At 37.7% G+C, this 17637-nt stretch overlaps 2 protein-coding genes across 3 annotated transcripts; both read left to right on the top strand.

Moving 5' to 3' along the window:
• The first annotated feature begins 5610 nt into the window (after positions 1-5610).
• Positions 5611-10677, top strand: LOC124616568. The gene is made up of 3 exons (XM_047144888.1): positions 5611-6671; positions 9969-10593; positions 10671-10677. The coding sequence occupies exons 1-3, from the start codon at positions 6188-6190 to the stop codon at positions 10675-10677; spliced, it is 1116 nt and encodes a 371-aa protein (XP_047000844.1). The 5' UTR covers positions 5611-6187.
• LOC124616692 lies at positions 10603-17168 on the top strand. 2 transcript variants are annotated; one of them, XR_006979866.1, is made up of 6 exons: positions 10603-11354; positions 11747-11845; positions 11960-12058; positions 12172-12270; positions 12388-12487; positions 16857-17162. XR_006979866.1 is itself a non-coding variant. In XM_047145030.1 (6 exons), exons 1-6 carry the CDS (start codon positions 10700-10702, stop codon positions 16890-16892), a joined length of 1107 nt encoding a protein of 368 aa, XP_047000986.1. In that variant the 5' UTR covers positions 10603-10699; the 3' UTR covers positions 16893-17168. The 2 variants fall into 2 exon arrangements, 1 of the variants encoding a protein (XP_047000986.1); XM_047145030.1 differs by having other exon boundaries at positions 12153-12270; positions 16857-17168.
• Positions 17169-17637: the final 469 nt, after the last annotated feature.

The raw sequence follows: 17637 nt of genomic DNA, 5'->3' as shown, positions 1-17637 counted from the left end.
TTATAATTAAAGAATTCTGCATTAAAAGTCACATACCTCCATTTCTCTTCTCTGGAGTGTGGAAGAATATTTATCACTCTTTTCTATGCAAATGTCTTCTTTAGTAGGAATCTTGAATGTGGCTTGATCGCTGAGCACGGAATATTTTCTCGAAAAATAAAAACAAGGTTACCTGCATCAAACTCCCAACATCACCTCCACATAGCATCTTACCTGGGTTTCACCAGCATACTTCAATACTGCCCAGTCACCAGTACTTAACACCTCTACAGTTGTCATTCTACTTCTGTCTTCACAGCTTCCTGTGTTACTGTTTCCTCTTGTACCACACTTTCATCCAAACGATCATTGCAGTACCCTTCATCATAATTTCTGATGCTGTACTCATCGTTGTCTGATTTCGATGACTTTCCACAACCTGTCTCTTTTTAGAGGTTCATCTGTGAGAACCAGCCATCTTCTTACTTGTCATGCTATTAGTCTAACTTTTTACTAATTTCAGAATTTTTCAATCTTGTTTCAACTTTTCAATTTCTTCTTTTTCCTTTTGTCGGCCTATAAGCTCTTATGCATTTCGTCTGAAGTTATTATCTCTGATCCTTTGGCTACTCTCTTCCTCTTTGCTATATTAGGCATTTACAACAGTGAACCGTTTCGAAAAGAAAGTCTTCAAATGTTTTTCTTCGCCCTTCGCTTAAAGATTGGCTTATGTCAAGTCGATTGCTAAAAGAAAAAACAGATTGGGTAGATGTTGAGGGATTCCCACAGGATGTTGGATCATCAACGGAATAAGATAATGATACTTGTGAAAGGGTCTGTGGGTGCTCTGCTTTCCAACATTGAAGAGCTATAGGAATGAACAATTCCTCTGAAATCACATCCTTCTCAAGTAGGAAAATTCCTCCTTTACAAAATTCTACCTGGATAAGAGATGGGTCTAAACTCACCACACGTGACGTTAAGATCTTAATAAATGCTTTTCTGGCCATTATGATGTTTTTGACATTTTTTAATGAGATTTATGTCTCATGACGTTTTTACAGATTCCACCACAGTTAAGTCCAATGGCTGGAGAATGAAGGATGAATGACGAGCCACAATCAAAACTGTGATGTTTCCGTGCCTTACCATTTCTCTTGGCTTTGTAGATACATTTGTTTTATGGTTGTCAAACATAAGTAAAGTAGGCCTATTTCCTCCTGGTGACAGTAAAAATGATTTGTTGAAAAAATTCTCAAACACAGCAGCTTCCCTCCAACCATTGTGAGTGGCTGCATAAGCACACAAAACATTCCTCCTTCAGATACTTGCCAATCACTCTACACAAATTTCCCTTTAAATATTAGTAATGCAGGTAGTTTGTACCTGCTTGCATCTATAGTAAACAGAACAGAGGAATATTATCCTGGCCTGAAGACGTTCTTGAATAAGGTAATCCTCTACCTCCCATACCTTTAGTTTCTTAGGTATCACCAGCAAATCCTCTCTCTTCTGAATTAAAAATCATATCTGGTGTATTTTCAATACCAAGAACACTTACAGTAACTCCAGTGAGGCTCAAATAGGGATGGATAATGAATGGATGCATACATTTTTTTCTGCGCATTTCAATTCTCTGGGTTTTTTTAATTACTGATCTTTATGACAGCACAGTGCCATCAAAGCTTGGTTTGCCATTTGTGAATGGCATTGTCAGTTTATTACTTCTAACAAAGAAGCCTACCAATGACAAAAGCTCCTGTCTTGACAGTGCAACGCCATCCTTTTCCATCTCTGATACTACTGCTGCCATGCTGCTCTTAATGACAGTTGAGAACATGGTCAAGTGACTCCAACAAGAGTATAATTTTTGGCCCTCTTCTACCTTTAACATTATGTTTTAATGTAAAATATGGTACATTGTATACCCTAGAAGCACAATTTGTATTCAGATGGCCAGTCTGCACCTCCTCCACAGCAGCTTCTACATGTCTTGGTGTATACTGTTTCCCTACTTCCATTTTCGTTACACAGTTTTTTGCCATATACTAGCCCTGTCAAAGTGTATCTTTAAATGAAAACATTGAAAGTAGTTAAAAGGACAGTATTCATTTACCTAATAATTCTATTCATTAACTACTCATTCATTTTCTTGTTCCACATTTCCATCTTGCTGGACATTTTCCCCTTGAAAATTCAGGATGGGGCAAGTGCACAGTACTTTCCCCAGTATTAATCTTCAGCACAAAGAAAATGCATGTGAACTCACCAACCCTACTGTGACTGAATGCATGCATAGGAATGCTTCTAGAAATGCTGCATCTGACACCAGTGCATTCTAGCTAAGACAGAATGAAATACAAATAGTTCACTACATGATTATGAGGAGGCAGTTCTGTATGAAATATTTCATGGAAGCTATGAACTAATTGTGCACTTGCCCCGAAAGTGCACTTACACAACCTTACTTTACTTCATATCACTTAACTAACGTACAAAAATCCACATAAAAATATAAGGAATACACTGAGGGAGTGCAAAAAGACTGGACTTTTTAACAGCTATGCCTCAAAGCAGCAAACTAAGAATCATGAATGATTATTATCGAAGTCAACAGTCACGATTCTCTTGCATTAGGAGATTTTACAAGTGTTATTTGGTAGCATCTCCAGGTGAAGAATCATATTTTATTTAGTCAACTTTACAGCTGCATCAATTGGCAAGCACAGCAGTCAAAGAAACCGAGGAAGAAAAATTGAGTTCTGCTTGTTTGCGTATTTCACTGTTTTTCCCTCCACAGCTACAGCAGTCCGTTCACTATGTTTTCTGTCTCTAATGATCTCAATGCAACATTACACCCTGGACTTCTTTCTACCTGTTAACATTTTTAAATTCACTGTCCCCTTGCCCCCTTTCTTCTTCTTCTTCTTCTTCTTCTTCACTGTGTTCCTTATTTTTCTCCACCTTTTAATGGCGAACTTTATCATTTAATTCAGATTTCTACCATACGATTACTTCAGAGCTGGTTTTCCTTTCTTGTCCTATTATTTAATGAAAAGCTTATACTACCCTGGAATTTGCCTTTCAGGTGCTACTCCATTATTAATTTTTGCACATTACCATTTTCCTTATTAGAACCTGGTGCGAGTTTTCTTGTCCTCTCATTGCACCTAAAAATGTATGTAATGCACATTACACGAGTTGTTACACAAAAAGCATACTACCAGAATAGATTCTCAACTATATTAAGAGTATCATTTTGAGCAACATTCTGAAGTGTGCATTATGATGTGGTTAAATAGGAATTCTCTTAAAAGTGAGTTTGTATCAAACTTATGTGTATGACAAAATGTTGTCACTGATGTTTTTCTTTACCACGTCACTATCAAATTTCTTCAGTACAGGGATGACAAAATTTTTTTGCCTTGTGTTGGAGAAGATATGGCATTAACATGTATTCAAATTTATACACTATCACGAATAAAGTTCTAGTCATGGTTCAGGGTATACAGGTGCACAATACATCATCAAGAATATTGATTAGCACACGAATCCCTTCTTGGTTAATTGGGCATAAGAAAATTTATGCAAAATAGTCAACAGCAAACCTCTGACATTCTCCAGCAACTGCTTTTGATTTAAATGGGGTTGCACAAATTGTTTTTGAGTCCAAACATAGAACATGTTGTATTTTTGTCACATGCTAAAGCATGGGTTTCCTGAAGAGAAATTTATAATAAACCTGGAACTGAATGTGAAAATGCAAATGTATTCTACACTTGTGTTATGAAGCACCACACCACACACTTCCTGTGTGATAATGCTCCAGTTATATTTAGAATGTTACGCAATCCCTCTGGGTGGCTAGTCCATCTAGGTCCAGTCACATAGCAACAATGCTGTGGTAAAGCAAACTTTCTTCACCTCCATATTGCTAATATTTTTTACATACCACGGTAAAAGTTACATGTTAGCTTCCCCCCCCCCCCCCCCTTGTATTTTTCAATATGGCACAAAAACATAATAACCAGTCGACTTCTTACCACAACCAGATTTTCTGATTTACCATTAATTAGCTTCGCCAAGTCAACCAAAGTGTCACATTCCAACCTAACGTACACCTCAGGCTGTGCCACAGATCAATTGTCACCACAACCAAGATTTCAGGGGCAGGGAGCAGAGGTTCCAATACATAGTTTTAGCCCACATCCTTTTGGCTTCCAACTATTGTGAATATAATTATTTAAACAATCCTCCAAGTATGTTGCTTGCTTATATTCAGAACAGGAGCATAAAGTAGTAATGTCTATGACATTGCCATGTCCTTTGAGTTGTAGATGTTTTTTTTACTTGAGATACTTCTTCCATTATCTGGTGCTTGTTGGATGTAAGCAAAAGAAGTATGTCACACATGACTGAATTAACCAGTGACCTGCAACACGTTTCGAGTTTGAAAAGCTATGAGACGGAACAAATAATGAGTTTCTTAACAAAATTTCTTCACAAAACCGGTTGTTAATGACCATACTGAATATTATACTGCTCCAATTTGACTTTGCAAGATGAAAAATGACTTACCCTCCCTCTTCTCTACCTGTCCCTACTCACCTTTCCATTATAATTTCGACATGGTAATGCATAAAAAACAAAATGATGCGACTAGATTATGCAGCTTGACTTGTCATGACTAAGTTACTGGTAACAAAGGTTAAACTACGAACAGCAAATTTTCGAAAAGGTTTACAATAGCCAAAGTCTATTCAACTACTGCTTACCATTTACCCCGAGAGCTGCTATTAATGGTAACTTCTAAAGTTTTTTAGTAGTGTGTCTAGCAATCGCGCTATGTATTCCCAGTAGAGAGTACTAACATACAAATGGGGATTTACAAATTTTTCTGACAGTTTTGTCACAAAACCGACAATCTGAATATAGTACTTTAATCAGATTCACAATCTAAAGTTCATTTTTAACACAAATCTGATGCAGTCTATTCTGTTCAGCAGTATAATTTATTTTCTATGCCGTTCACTGTTCATTATAAAGTTACATTTTGTACATAGGATGCCGTATATAATACGCAGTAATAATATATTACATGGAGATGGTAGGGTTCATAATGACTACGGAAGAACATTCACGCTATATCACTCTTCACTTTTGAATTTCCCGTTAATGTAAGGAACATATTGAAGAACTAATTTCCAGTCGGTGAAATACACTAGAGCAGCACCGGCTGTCGCGCCAAACGTCGCTGCCGTGGGTGTCCTGGAACAATTTCAGGTTAAGAGCATATGAAGGAGATACCGCTGCAATAGTGAGCACAAAAAGTATGTTGCAATAATTTCGAAATCACGTAGTAAAACTTACCATGCACTTAACAATTCGATGTGTTTCCTTCCAAATGCTCTCAGCGGACCAACGGGCATTTTCAACGAATTTTCCAAACCCACTTACTCGTGAGTGATCAAAAATTACTGAAAGAAGCAGTGTAGCAGACAATTACCTCTCGGGAAAGATATTACACGACAAGACACACCAAAGATTGGTAACCCATCTAGAAACCTTTAGGGAGAGCTCGGCTCGAAACGAAAATAACCAATAGCATTTCAGGGTAGCGATATCCAATAGGATTGCTCGTTTCGAAAGAGCCGTGGCGCAGACATTTTTCTCATTCGAAAGTTACACACACGTGCGGTTTTGTCAGCAGATACGTATGGAATAAGTGTATTTTGCCCTGTTACTTTGTGCTGTGGAGTTGTCCGTGTAAGCAGTGAAATTTTTGTGTCCAACATGATTTTTCAGTGTCATGTGTGCGATAAAGTCTATCCTAAAAAAGGAAATTTGAATAGACACCTGTTAGAGGTTCATGGACTGCAAATAGAGCAGAAAAAATTGTTTGTGTGCGCCCTGTGTAATGAAAGAAGTACTTCTGAAAAGTGCCTGTTTGAACATTTACGGTCGGCACATGAGGTAGATGTGAAATATTACATTTCAGCACCGCTGATGAATTTCAGAAGTGGAAGGAGGAAACTGAGCAGACAACGCTCTCAAAGTTCTCAAACGTCGTGGTTCCCATGCTAAGGTTGATTCAGAAGTTGTTTCTTATATTTGTCACCGGTCTGGTAAGTTTGTGTCTAGAGGAAAAAACGTGCGATGTCTTAAATTGCAAGGTAGTAGTAAGATTGATGCACTGTGCCCTGCTAAGATGAGAGTAGATATGAAAAAGAATGGAACTTGCTGTGTGAAATATGTTTCAACCCATGTTGGCCACAAATCCGAGTTATGCCATCTGCAACTAACAAAAAGAGAAAGGGAAAGTATTGCTGCAGATATAGCAAGTGGCATACCATTCTCTGTCATATTAGACAAAATTCGAGATACAGTTGTAGATTCGAACTTGGAAAGGATACATTTGATTACGAGACAGGATCTACATAATATAGATCAGTCTTATAATTTGTCCTTCAAGTCAATAAGACACCATAATGATGCAATAAGTGTAGAAGCATGGGTAAATGAAGTAAATGGTGGAGACAGTCCTTGTGTGCTTTTCTATAAACCACAGGATGTAGTCCTTGATTCGTACCCACAATTAAAGCGCTCTGATTTTGCATTGATAATTATGAACAATGCTCAAGGCGAGATATTAAAGAAATATGGGAACGACTGCGTTTGTGTTGATGGGACACATGGTCTTTTGTTGTTGTTGTTGTTGTTGTTGTTGTTGTTGTGGTCTTCGTCCTGAGACTGGTTTGATGCAGCTCTCCATGCTACTCTATCCTGTGCAAGCTTTTTCATCTCCCAGTACCTACTGCAACCTACATCCTTCTGAATCTGCTTAGTGTATTCATCTCTTGGTCTCCCTCTACGATTTTTACCCTCCACGCTGCCCTCCAATACTAAATTGGTGATCCCTTGATGCCTCAGAACATGTCCTACCAACCGATCCCTTCTTCTGGTCAAGTTGTGCCACAAACTTCTCTCCTCCCCAATCCTATTCAATACCTCCTCATTAGTTATGTGATCTATCCATCTAATCTTCAGCATTCTTCTGTAGCACCACATTTCGAAAGCTTCTATTCTCTTCTTGTCCAAACTATTTATCGTCCATGTTTCACTTCCATACATGGCTACACTCCATACGAATACTTTCAGAAATGACTTCCTGACACTTAAATCAATACTGGATGTTAACAGATTTCTCTTCTTCAGAAACGCTTTCCTTGCCATTGCCAGCCTACATTTTATATCCTCTCTACTTCGACCATCATCAGTTATTTTGCTCCCCAAATAGCAAAACTCCTTTACTACTTTAAGTGCCTCATTTCCTAATCTAATTCCCTCAGCATCACCCGACTTAATTAGACTACATTCCATTATCCTTGTTTTGCTTTTGTTGATGTTCATCTTATATCCTCCTTTCAAGACACTGTCCATTCCATTCAACTGCTCTTCCAAGTCCTTTGCTGTCTCTGACAGAATTACAATGTCATCGGCGAACCTCAAAGTTTTTATTTCTTCTCCATGAATTTTAATACCTACCCCGAATTTTTCTTTTGTTTCCTTTACTGCTTGCTCAATATACAGATTGAACAACATCGGGGAGAGGCTACAACCCTGTCTTACTCCCTTCCCAACCACTGCTTCCCTTTCATGTCCCTCGACTCTTATAACTGCCATCTGCTTTCTGTACAAATTGTAAATAGCCTTTCGCTCCCTGTATTTTACCCCTGCCACCTTTAGAATGTGAAAGAGAGTATTCCAGTCAACATTGTCAAAAGCTTTCTCTAAGTCTACAAATGCTAGAAACGTAGGTTTGCCTTTCCTTAATCTTTCTTCTAAGATAAGTCGTAAGGTCAGTATTGCCTCACGTGTTCCAGTGTTTCTACGGAATCCAAACTGATCTTCCCCGAGGTTGGCTTCTACTAGTTTTTCCATTCGTCTGTAAAGAATTCGTGTTAGTATTTTGCAGCTGTGACTTATTAAGCTGATAGTTCGGTAATTTTCACATCTGTCAACACCTGCTTTCTTTGGGATTGGAATTATTATATTCTTCTTGAAGTCTGAGGGTATTTCGCCTGTTTCATACATCTTGCTCACCAGATGGTAGAGTTTTGTCAGGACTGGCTCTCCCACGGCCGTCAGTAGTTCCAATGGAATATTGTCTACTCCGGGGGCCTTGTTTCGACTCAGGTCTTTCAGTGCTCTGTCAAACTCTTCACGCAGTATCGTATCTCCCATTTCATCTTCATCTACATCCTCTTCCATTTCCATAATATTGTCCTCAAGTACATCGCCCTTGTATAGACCCTCTAAATACTCCTTCCACCTTCCTGCTTTCCCTTCTTTGCTTAGAACTGGGTTTCCATCTGAGCTCTTGATATTCATGCAAGTGGTTCTCTTTTCTCCAAAGGTCTCTTTAATTTTCCTGTAGGCGGTATCTATCTTACCCCTAGTGAGATAGGCCTCTACATCCTTACATTTGTCCTCTAGCCATCCCTGCTTAGCCATTTTGCACTTCCTGTCGATCTCATTTTTGAGACGTTTGTATTCCTTTTTGCCTGCTTCATTTACTGTATTTTTATATTTTCTCCTTTCATCAATTAAATTCAATATTTCTTCTGTTACCCAAGGATTTCTACTAGCCCCCGTCTTTTTTCCTACTTGATCCTCTGCTGCCTTCACTACTTCATCCCTCAAAGCTACCCATTCTTCTTCCACTGTATTTCTTTCCATCATTCTTGTCAATTGTTCCCATATGCTCTTCCTGAAACTCTGAACAACCTCTGGTATAGTCAGTTTATCCAGGTCCCATCTCCTTAAATTCCCACCTTTTTGCAGCTTCTTCAGTTTTAATCTACAGGTCATAACCAATAGATTGTGGTCAGAGTCCACATCTGCCCCTGGAAATGTCTTACAATTTAAAACCTGGTTCCTAAATCTCTGTCTTACCATTATATAATCTATCTGATACCTTTTAGTATCTCCAGGGTTCTTCCATGTATACAACCTTCTTTCATGATTCTTAAACCAAGTGTTAGTTATGATTATGTTGTGCTCTGTGCAAAATTCTACCAGGCGGCTTCCTCTTTCATTTCTGTCCCCCAATCCATATTCACCTACTATGTTTCCTTCTCTCCCTTTTCCTACACTCGAATTCCAGTCACCCATGACTATTAAATTTTCGTCTCCCTTCACAATCTGAATAATTTCTTTTATTTCATCATACATTTCTTCAATTTCTTCGTCATCTGCAGAGCTAGTTGGCATATAAACTTGTACTACTGTAGTAGGTGTGGGCTTCGTGTCTATCTTGGCCACAATAATGCGTTCACTATGCTATTTTCCTATTCATTATTAAACCTACTCCTGCATTACCCCTATTTGATTTTGTGTTTATAACCCTGTAGTCACCTGACCAGAAGTCTTGTTCCTCATGCCACCGAACTTCACTAATTCCCACTATATCTAACTTCAATCTATCCATTTCCCTTTTTAAATTTTCTAACCTACCTGCCCGATTAAGGGATCCGACATTCCACGCTCCGATCCGTAGAACGCCAGTTTTATTTCTCCTGATAACGACATCCTCTTGAGTAGTCCCCGCCCGGAGATCCGAATGGGGGACTATTTTACCTCCGGAATATTTTACCCAAGAGGACGCCATCATCATGTAATCATACAGTAAAGCTGCATGCCCTCGGGAAAAATTACGGCTGTAGTTTCCCCTTGCTTTCAGCCGTTCGCAGTACCAGCACAGCAAGGCCGTTTTGGTTATTGTTACAAGGCCAGATCAGTCAATCATCCAGACTGTTGCCCTTGCAACTACTGAAAAGGCTGCTGCCCCTCTTCAGGAACCTTAAGTTTGTCTGGCCTCTCAACAGATACCCCTCCGTTGTGGTTGCACCTACGGTACGGCTATCTGTATCGCTGAGGCACGCAAGCCTCCCCACCAACGGCAAGGTCCATGGTTCATGGGGGGGGACATGGTCTTAATGGATATAATTTTGAACTTATAACTCTACTAGTGCTAGACGATCTAAGACAAGGGTTTCCATGCGCGTTTCTAATATCTGACAGGAATGACTCCCAGATGCTGTCCATATTTTTCCAGCACATAAAGAGGCAGGTTGGATCAATTTCGCCAAATGTTTTTATGTCGGATTTGGCCGAGTCTTTCTTTATTGCATGGAATGATGTCATGGCAGCTCCATCTATGCGACTTTATTGTACATGGCATGTTGATAGATGTTGGAGGAAGAATATCAAATGTAAGATTCAAGGTGTAGAAAAACAAGGTGAAGTATACAAGCAAATCAGAACTTTGATGCATGAGCAGGATGTAGATTCATTTGATGAGATGTTAAATATTGTGCTAGAGAGATTGGAATGTGATCCTGATACAGTTCAATTTGCCACATACTTCCGAGACAACTATGTTGGGAATGCAAATTCTTGGGCATATTGCCATAGATTGAATGCTGGAATCAATACCAACATGCATATAGAAAGAATGCATCGCACTATTAAATATATATATCTAGGTAGTAAATGTGTCAAGCGTTTGGACAAAGCTATTTTTGCATTGATGTCATTTGTGAAGCACACGCTGTTTGACAGGCTTATTGTGCTAAATAAAGGTAAACTGACGAGTAAACTTAAGGACATTCGGCTTCGGCATAAATCAGGGAATAATATTAAGGAGGACTTCATTACTATGGAGTTTTCTGGTTGGAAAGTGCGTTCTTCTTCAAGAAGGTCAACAGATTATTTTGTATATGATAATGACTTTCAGTGCAACTGCAGATTGATGTGCATTAAATGCAGGGCTTGCATTCATAGGTATTCTTGTACATGTATTGACTATACCATCAAATGGAATATGTGCAAGCACATACATAGTGTTTGCCAGATTCAGTTAAAGCAGCAACCTTCTGAACACCTAAGAAATAGTGAAGTTACACTTACTGAGAGTGAAGATATTTCTGTTGTAGACGAGGAAACAGAAATACTAGTGGAGGTAACGAAAAAAAGTGTTAATGATTCTGTACCTTTGTCAGTCCAAAGAAGGGAACTTATCGCTGAGTTTTCTGGTATTGTATCTGAGCTGACCTCAAATGACTTAGAAACTGCTAAAAAAATGTTATCGTCACTAAAGGCAACTGTAGCTGTCGGAATGTTGCAGCAAAAACAGGCACCGCTGCAGATAGAAAGGAAACAATCACAAAAGATTTTACCTCAACATAGACTGTACTCTACAAAGAAAAACAAAAGGAGTAATAATGCATCCCTGGTGCTACCAAATTCAGAAGAATCCAGTTTGATGAAATTATCTCTACTGGCAGACAAAGAAGATGCACTTGTGGGAAAAGGTATGTTACTAGTGCCCCCGCCCCCTTCCCCTCCCAACAACGTACATCCCTGCAGCAAAAAATGCTTGTAATGAAGCAGTCTGGTAAAATTCTACGTATGACTCAAGTGGCATAATGTGCTGCTGATGGCAATGATCAATTATGAAGTAAATAATTAATGCTGTTCCTGTTCTCTGGTTGTCAGGTTCTCGTATGTACCCTTGTTTGCTCAGTAATTTAATTATCCTTGTAAAGCAAACATTTAGAACAAGTATTTACAAGAAACAAAATATACAGAATAAATAAACGGTCATTGCCAGTATCACAGCACCACGCCGCCTGAGCTATAAGTAAAACTTAACCAGTGCTCTATTATCTGTTGTCAGCAATCTAATATAATATACTGTTTGCAGGTTCAGCTGTTAAAAAGCAACCAACAATAAAAAATACAGAGGGTGTAGCAGGTCCATTCCCCATTACAGCATGTGCCCTACAGCACAGCCCGACGAATCGTGAGTATTATAAATCCAGGTATTAATGTACCTTTTTGTTATAAAATATCATTCTAGTTTTATGCCATAGTTCCTTGTAAGTTACAGCAATCCGGTTTGCAATTCTGCTTGCAGGCTCAACTCCCATGATTCAGCCAATAGCAAAACAGGCTGAGGTGGTATCTAGTCAGTCTCTCGCTACATCGTATGTGCTGAAACACAGCCCGAGGAATAGTGAGTACTATGAATCAAGATATTAGTGCACCTCTGTGTTATGCCATTGTTTATTTTTGTCACAGCTCCTTATAAATTACTTACTGTAACTTAGTTTGCATTTCTGCCTGCAGGCTCAACTTCCACAATTCAACCAATACCAAAACAGGCTGTGGTGGTACCACATCCATCCATCGGTACAGTGCGTGTGTTGCTACACAGCTCAACAAATGGTGATTTTCTATGAATTCAGGCATTGGTGCATCTCTTTATTATAAAATGTTATTCCAGCTTTATGCTAGTCCCTTGTAAGTTATTTATAGCAATTTGGTTTTAAATGCTGATTGCAGGTGCTGTTCTCCCACATTTAAACCAGTGACAGGGCAGGATAAGATGGTATCAGTGCCTTCCCTTACTACAGCGCATGTTCTGCAACACGGCTATGGAATGGTATTATAAATTCAGGCAGTATTTGTGGATCCTTTCTGATCTGAAATTTTGCTTGTCAACTACAACCTTCCTTATGACATTTCATTTCTGATTTATACCAAAGACAAGTGTCCTTTTGTTTAATTGAAATTTCTTTACCACTTTTCTTCACAAAATATATTAGTACAAATATAGCTATATAATAGTGTGATACATTCTTTCTGTATTGATGATGTTATGGCCAATATTTCACATTACAGGCATAGGCAATTGTCTTGGTTACGAATTAAACTGTATCAGGATCACATACATCCTTGTTGTCAATCATGTTGTCTGCACTGGCGATTTGTTCACGTGTCCCAGTACACCTCGCACATGAAGTACACTTCACTAGGAAAATTAAAAAATGCTGTAACTTTTGAATCACTGCAGATAGGACGTAAACTCTTTCACCTTAATCCATAAGAAACACTACAGTTTACATCCTTAATGGACATTACATGCAAGTTACACCAAGAATTATATTTAGCAATAGTTTTTAAATGAGGCTAAATTTCACTCCATAGTCTTCCTTATAATAATATCATACACACTTTATTTTACTCCTCACTAAACTTAAATTCAGAGAATCTTACCTTGCTCACTGAGGAGAAAGTGTCAGATGCAGTGAACACCAAATGAAAAGGCTAAATAAGACAATGCAGTGTGGTAGTCAGCACTCAGTATGATATAACCACCACTAGATATTGACATCTTCAGCCTTTAGAGCATAATTTCAAAAGTTTGATTAGTTGAACAATCTTTTTAGCTTGAAGTAAATGAAGTTGTCAACATAGAAAATACCCAACATTTTTATAATTTTCATTCAAGTTATGACTCACTATAAATAGATTTTTAAAACACAGGTTGGTTGTGAGACAGCATGGTTGTGATAGATGGAATGTGCCATACGGCATATAGGCAAGATTGTGAACTCACTTTGTATGAGTGTTTTTCTCCATAATTCTCTCCCATGCCGCTCAGATGTCTAAAAATGTACTCTTTGTGAAGACTGTCTCTGTAAGTTGAAGCAGTGACCAGCAACACAATATTCTGTTTACTCTTGATTCAATGCTTAACATATTCTGCAATTGACACTTATTACAAGTTAATAGCACATGCATAAGCCAACAGCGAATGTGTTAATTGCTAATATTTGAAACTTGTGAGTAGCTAAATGACATAATGCTAGTTTAATGGCTTCCTACTGCCCTCACAAATTATAAACATTAGTTTTTGAAATTTTTTTCCCCTTCACACCACTTTTCAGCACCTGATATGTGTTTGCAACATTTTTGCTGTTTGGAAAGGTTTTAAAAAAATTTATTTCAACACAGTTAGCCAAGATATTTTTAGCCAAAATAATCAAAGTTTAGTTCTGCTAGCTGCAAAGGTATGCAGTGAACTCTTTAAATGCTATTAGTAGACCTTACATGAGGATTGATTGTTGGGGGATATGGTAGTTACTTTATGCATTGATTATCTCTTTGTTCTTTGTTCTGTGTTCAGGAGTGTAACAGGCTCGTACTGTATGTGATGAGACTAAAAGTTTTCCAATGAGAGTGTGGATGTGCAGTTCTTAACATACTAGACTTCCATTCGTTGGTGTGACAGTCAATTCCTCATCTAACAACACAGGTTCATTTTTTCACTATTTTTGAAACTCCCTCCAGACTAATAGCCAGAATGCTTCTTTTGAGAATTTAGGGATTTTTCCTCCTAACTTTGGATGCCTGTTTCGTTGTTAGCCGTTTCACCCTTTCAGTTACATATAATGGTAAAATTCTACTTGCGGTTCAGGTGGCGTGCTGTGCTGATGTCAACAGCGACCAACCATGAAATAAATAATTAATCCTGTTCCTACTCTATGGTTGACGTGTTCTTGCATGTACCCGCGTCTGCTCAGTAAATTAATTATCTTAGTAAAGCGAACATTTAGAAAAAGTGCTTACAAGAAATGAAATATTAGAGAATAATTTCCAGCACTGCACGGTCGTTGCCAACATCACCACACGAGGGCGCCTAAGCCGTAAGTAAAGTTTAACCCATATAAATGTGATATCTTCTTGTTTCCTCATTGTCATGCCACAAGGAGCATGAGTGCACCAGCTAATACGCAGCAATAAGTTAATAAGTTACTTGTCCTGTGACGAGTCGGAGAATTAAAGTGCCATAAGATTACACCAAGCTTCCTGGTACGACAGTGGCCACCGATAGACACTGTAGTATTCGTGAAGATGAGTGTGTCAAGTTGACAGATTCTCAGTATGTCCTACAAATAATTATTTGATAGTGTGCAAACTTGATTGTATTTGGGCCTAACTTTTTGTTCTTAGTATTGGTTACGTTGAGGCTTCTGTGCATCTCATCTCTACTGTGATTTTCAGAGCAACTGTATTACCTAAATTTCTAATCCAAAGGTCCATTAATGTGGTTGCTCTTGAATCCTGTAGTCTAAGATTATCTTTTCACACAATTTCTTATGGTATTTCCAGTACTTGAGAAGGAACTCACAAATTGTTCATTGTTTTGAACACATATTATCCACTGCCCACTTACTGTTCCATATTGAAGCATAACTACTGTTTTGTAATAGGATTAGTTACATTTGGCTTGTAAATGTCATGTGACGTTACACATTGTGCCACAATAATCTTTACTAATCGTTAATTGTGTCTAAAATTAATAAAGTCTTAGCCCAACATTCCTTACTAGTTCCAAACTGTTTGCAGTTTTCACCACTGGCTTGTGAAATATACTTGATTACACTTTCAATACACATAAGGTACCAGAGCTACCATTGTGTGTCTGTGCCCAGTGCATGTCAGGAGAGCACCAAACTGGGCAGTGACTTTTAAGTATTTTATTTACTGCCAAAAATATGTCAATAAATGTGATCTTTGAAAACAAATAAATCACCAAAGTAAAAACTGAGATTAACCCATCTGGAACTGACAAACTTCCATTGCTCGACTGATTGCTGTGGGATGTTGACAGTTGGATAAAATGGTGTCTTTTTTTTCCTTCGCAACGTATAGTGTAAACCATCATCCCATCCCCTGTGTTAGTCTCACCTGCAAAGTTAACAAACATCCAAAGGTTATACTTGACAGTATTACATTTCCAGATCAGGATGATCAGTATTTAAATTATGGTTTTCTCTACATTTGAGGTGCAATGAGTCTTATGTCTTATGCTGATTTCTCTTAGACAGGTAACTTTTGAAACTGAATAAGCTCACTGCACTGTTCATGGTAACAACTTATTTATAGTTTCCATCAGATAATACTAACCTTACAAGAATTCTTGAGGTATAGTTTATGGGTTGAAAGGCTGTGGTCAGTGTATAAAACTACTACTCCAAGTGCGGGAGACATCTTCAGAGGTACAATTGTAGCTTCCATTCTACCTCGGAAGATGTCTCCCGCAGTTAGAGATGAAACGTCAGGAAGAAGTAATTTTATACATCAACCATGGCCTTTTAACCTGGAAATTTTGACTCAAGAAAATGTTGGCCATGAAAGTCTACATTGTATGACTTTACAAAAATTGTCACCTGCTGTGTCCCATAGAAGTAAATAGTTAATAGTAGTAATGTTTAAGCACATACTAAATAAATCAATTATATTCAGCAACATGTTCAAGCATATTATTTAAGGATGTATCATTCAAAATTAAGCACAATTTGTTTGTTTTCACTGAGAAAGAAATAGAACTGCACAAACAATGTATTCTACACTATGCTAATTTTTATTTTACCTCTTTGTGATGCTGTGGATTGGAAATAATACCTGGCAGAAGAGATATGGTGTGATTTGGATCCATTGTCTGAATGGAAATGTTGGTATACTTAAAAGCTTTATAGAAGAGGTCAGGACATGTCAAATTAGCAACAGATAAAATATTTGCGCACCGTTATTTCTAGATACTATTTTTGTACTACAATATGCTAAGAGGGCAAATTCTCTATATTGATCTGTTTCACCTTGTTCAAGTACTTAACATTATGTTGCCTACTATGTAGCCTTTTGACATTGCATACAGCTAAACAAAAGGACACTTTCATTTTGGGAACTGCTTTTCAACAATGAAATTATTTCAGAGATAGTACTCGGAACCATTGAAAAATACTACATCATTGCCAGATAAGTAAAGCAAAATTCTGTCTCAAAAGTAACTGACAATACGTAAATCAAGATAATTGTTGGTTTTTGTTATTTTTGGGGGGCTTTTAGATAAGTGTGTGAAGAACTGGATTGGTTGTATGCTATAAACGGCACTGGTAGACTGAATTTTGGAGCAACTATACCCTTGAAATGTCTATTATTTTGCCCTCGATTTGATGTTTCAGCAACCTGTGATGCCAGGAAACTCACAGATAAACTAAATCATGTGCCAGATGTCGAGCACCATTGTGTTTGGAAGTTCCATTGTTCTGTGTGCGAACAGTTTTGGAAGTTTGGATGAATCAAGTTTCTGAAACTGACTGGAAAGAAACTTAATTTTCAAAAACTAAGATTTTATTGCAATTCATGATACTGTGAAATATTTTTAGAATTGCTGTACATTCAGCTAAAAGTTACAGTAAAATTTTCTTGTAAGTTATGCCTGCAGAAACTTTTGTACTGAATTTAATCTTTTCTTTTGGTTTATAATTTTGATTTAAAAATTTATATATGAAATTTATATATGAAGTTTCAATTGTGTATCTTAATATTTGTAGCTGATGTGTAGAATATTTGAAAACTTTTTTTTCACGTTCTGTATGTTTTGTACGTCACTGTATTACTTCATAAAGTCTATAAGATATGATGACAAATTATGAATGTAGTCTTAAAATTGTATTAATAAATCATAATTAAAAATTTAATATTTAAATTCCAATCAACTGTTTAATTTTTTCCCATAACATACTCAAAATGTAAATGTGTCCTGATGACCCTGGTGTACCTTACGTGTTGCAATGTTTAAGTGTGCCAAGTAACAGGTAATAATGAGAGACAATTCGTATGAGTGACTGCATTGGCAGTGTAAGCTGTGAACGCAATTTCATGTTAGCAAAAGCAAGCATCATCTGCAGGGAACCAGCGACTGTTGGATATTGAAATTGTAGACCAGCCACAAGTTACATA

Source organism: Schistocerca americana, chromosome 5 (assembly GCF_021461395.2).
Source record: "Schistocerca americana isolate TAMUIC-IGC-003095 chromosome 5, iqSchAmer2.1, whole genome shotgun sequence".
NCBI lineage: Eukaryota > Metazoa > Arthropoda > Insecta > Orthoptera > Acrididae > Schistocerca > Schistocerca americana.
The sequence above is the reverse complement of the archived record's forward strand: the minus strand, read 5'-3'. Positions and strand labels throughout refer to the sequence as shown.

Coding starts and splice junctions, on each gene's coding strand:
- LOC124616568 (XM_047144888.1), top strand. CDS start 6,188: ATGAGAGTAGATATGAAAAAGAATGGAACTTGCTGTGTGAAATATGTT. Junction 6,672..9,968: donor CGTTTGTGTTGATGGGACAC/ATGGTCTTTTGT, acceptor ATGGGGGGGGAC/ATGGTCTTAATGGATATAAT.
- LOC124616692 (XM_047145030.1), top strand. CDS start 10,700: ATGGAGTTTTCTGGTTGGAAAGTGCGTTCTTCTTCAAGAAGGTCAACA. Junction 12,271..12,387: donor GCTACACAGCTCAACAAATG/GTGATTTTCTAT, acceptor TGCTGATTGCAG/GTGCTGTTCTCCCACATTTA. Junction 12,488..16,856: donor TGCAACACGGCTATGGAATG/GTATTATAAATT, acceptor TTGATGTTTCAG/CAACCTGTGATGCCAGGAAA.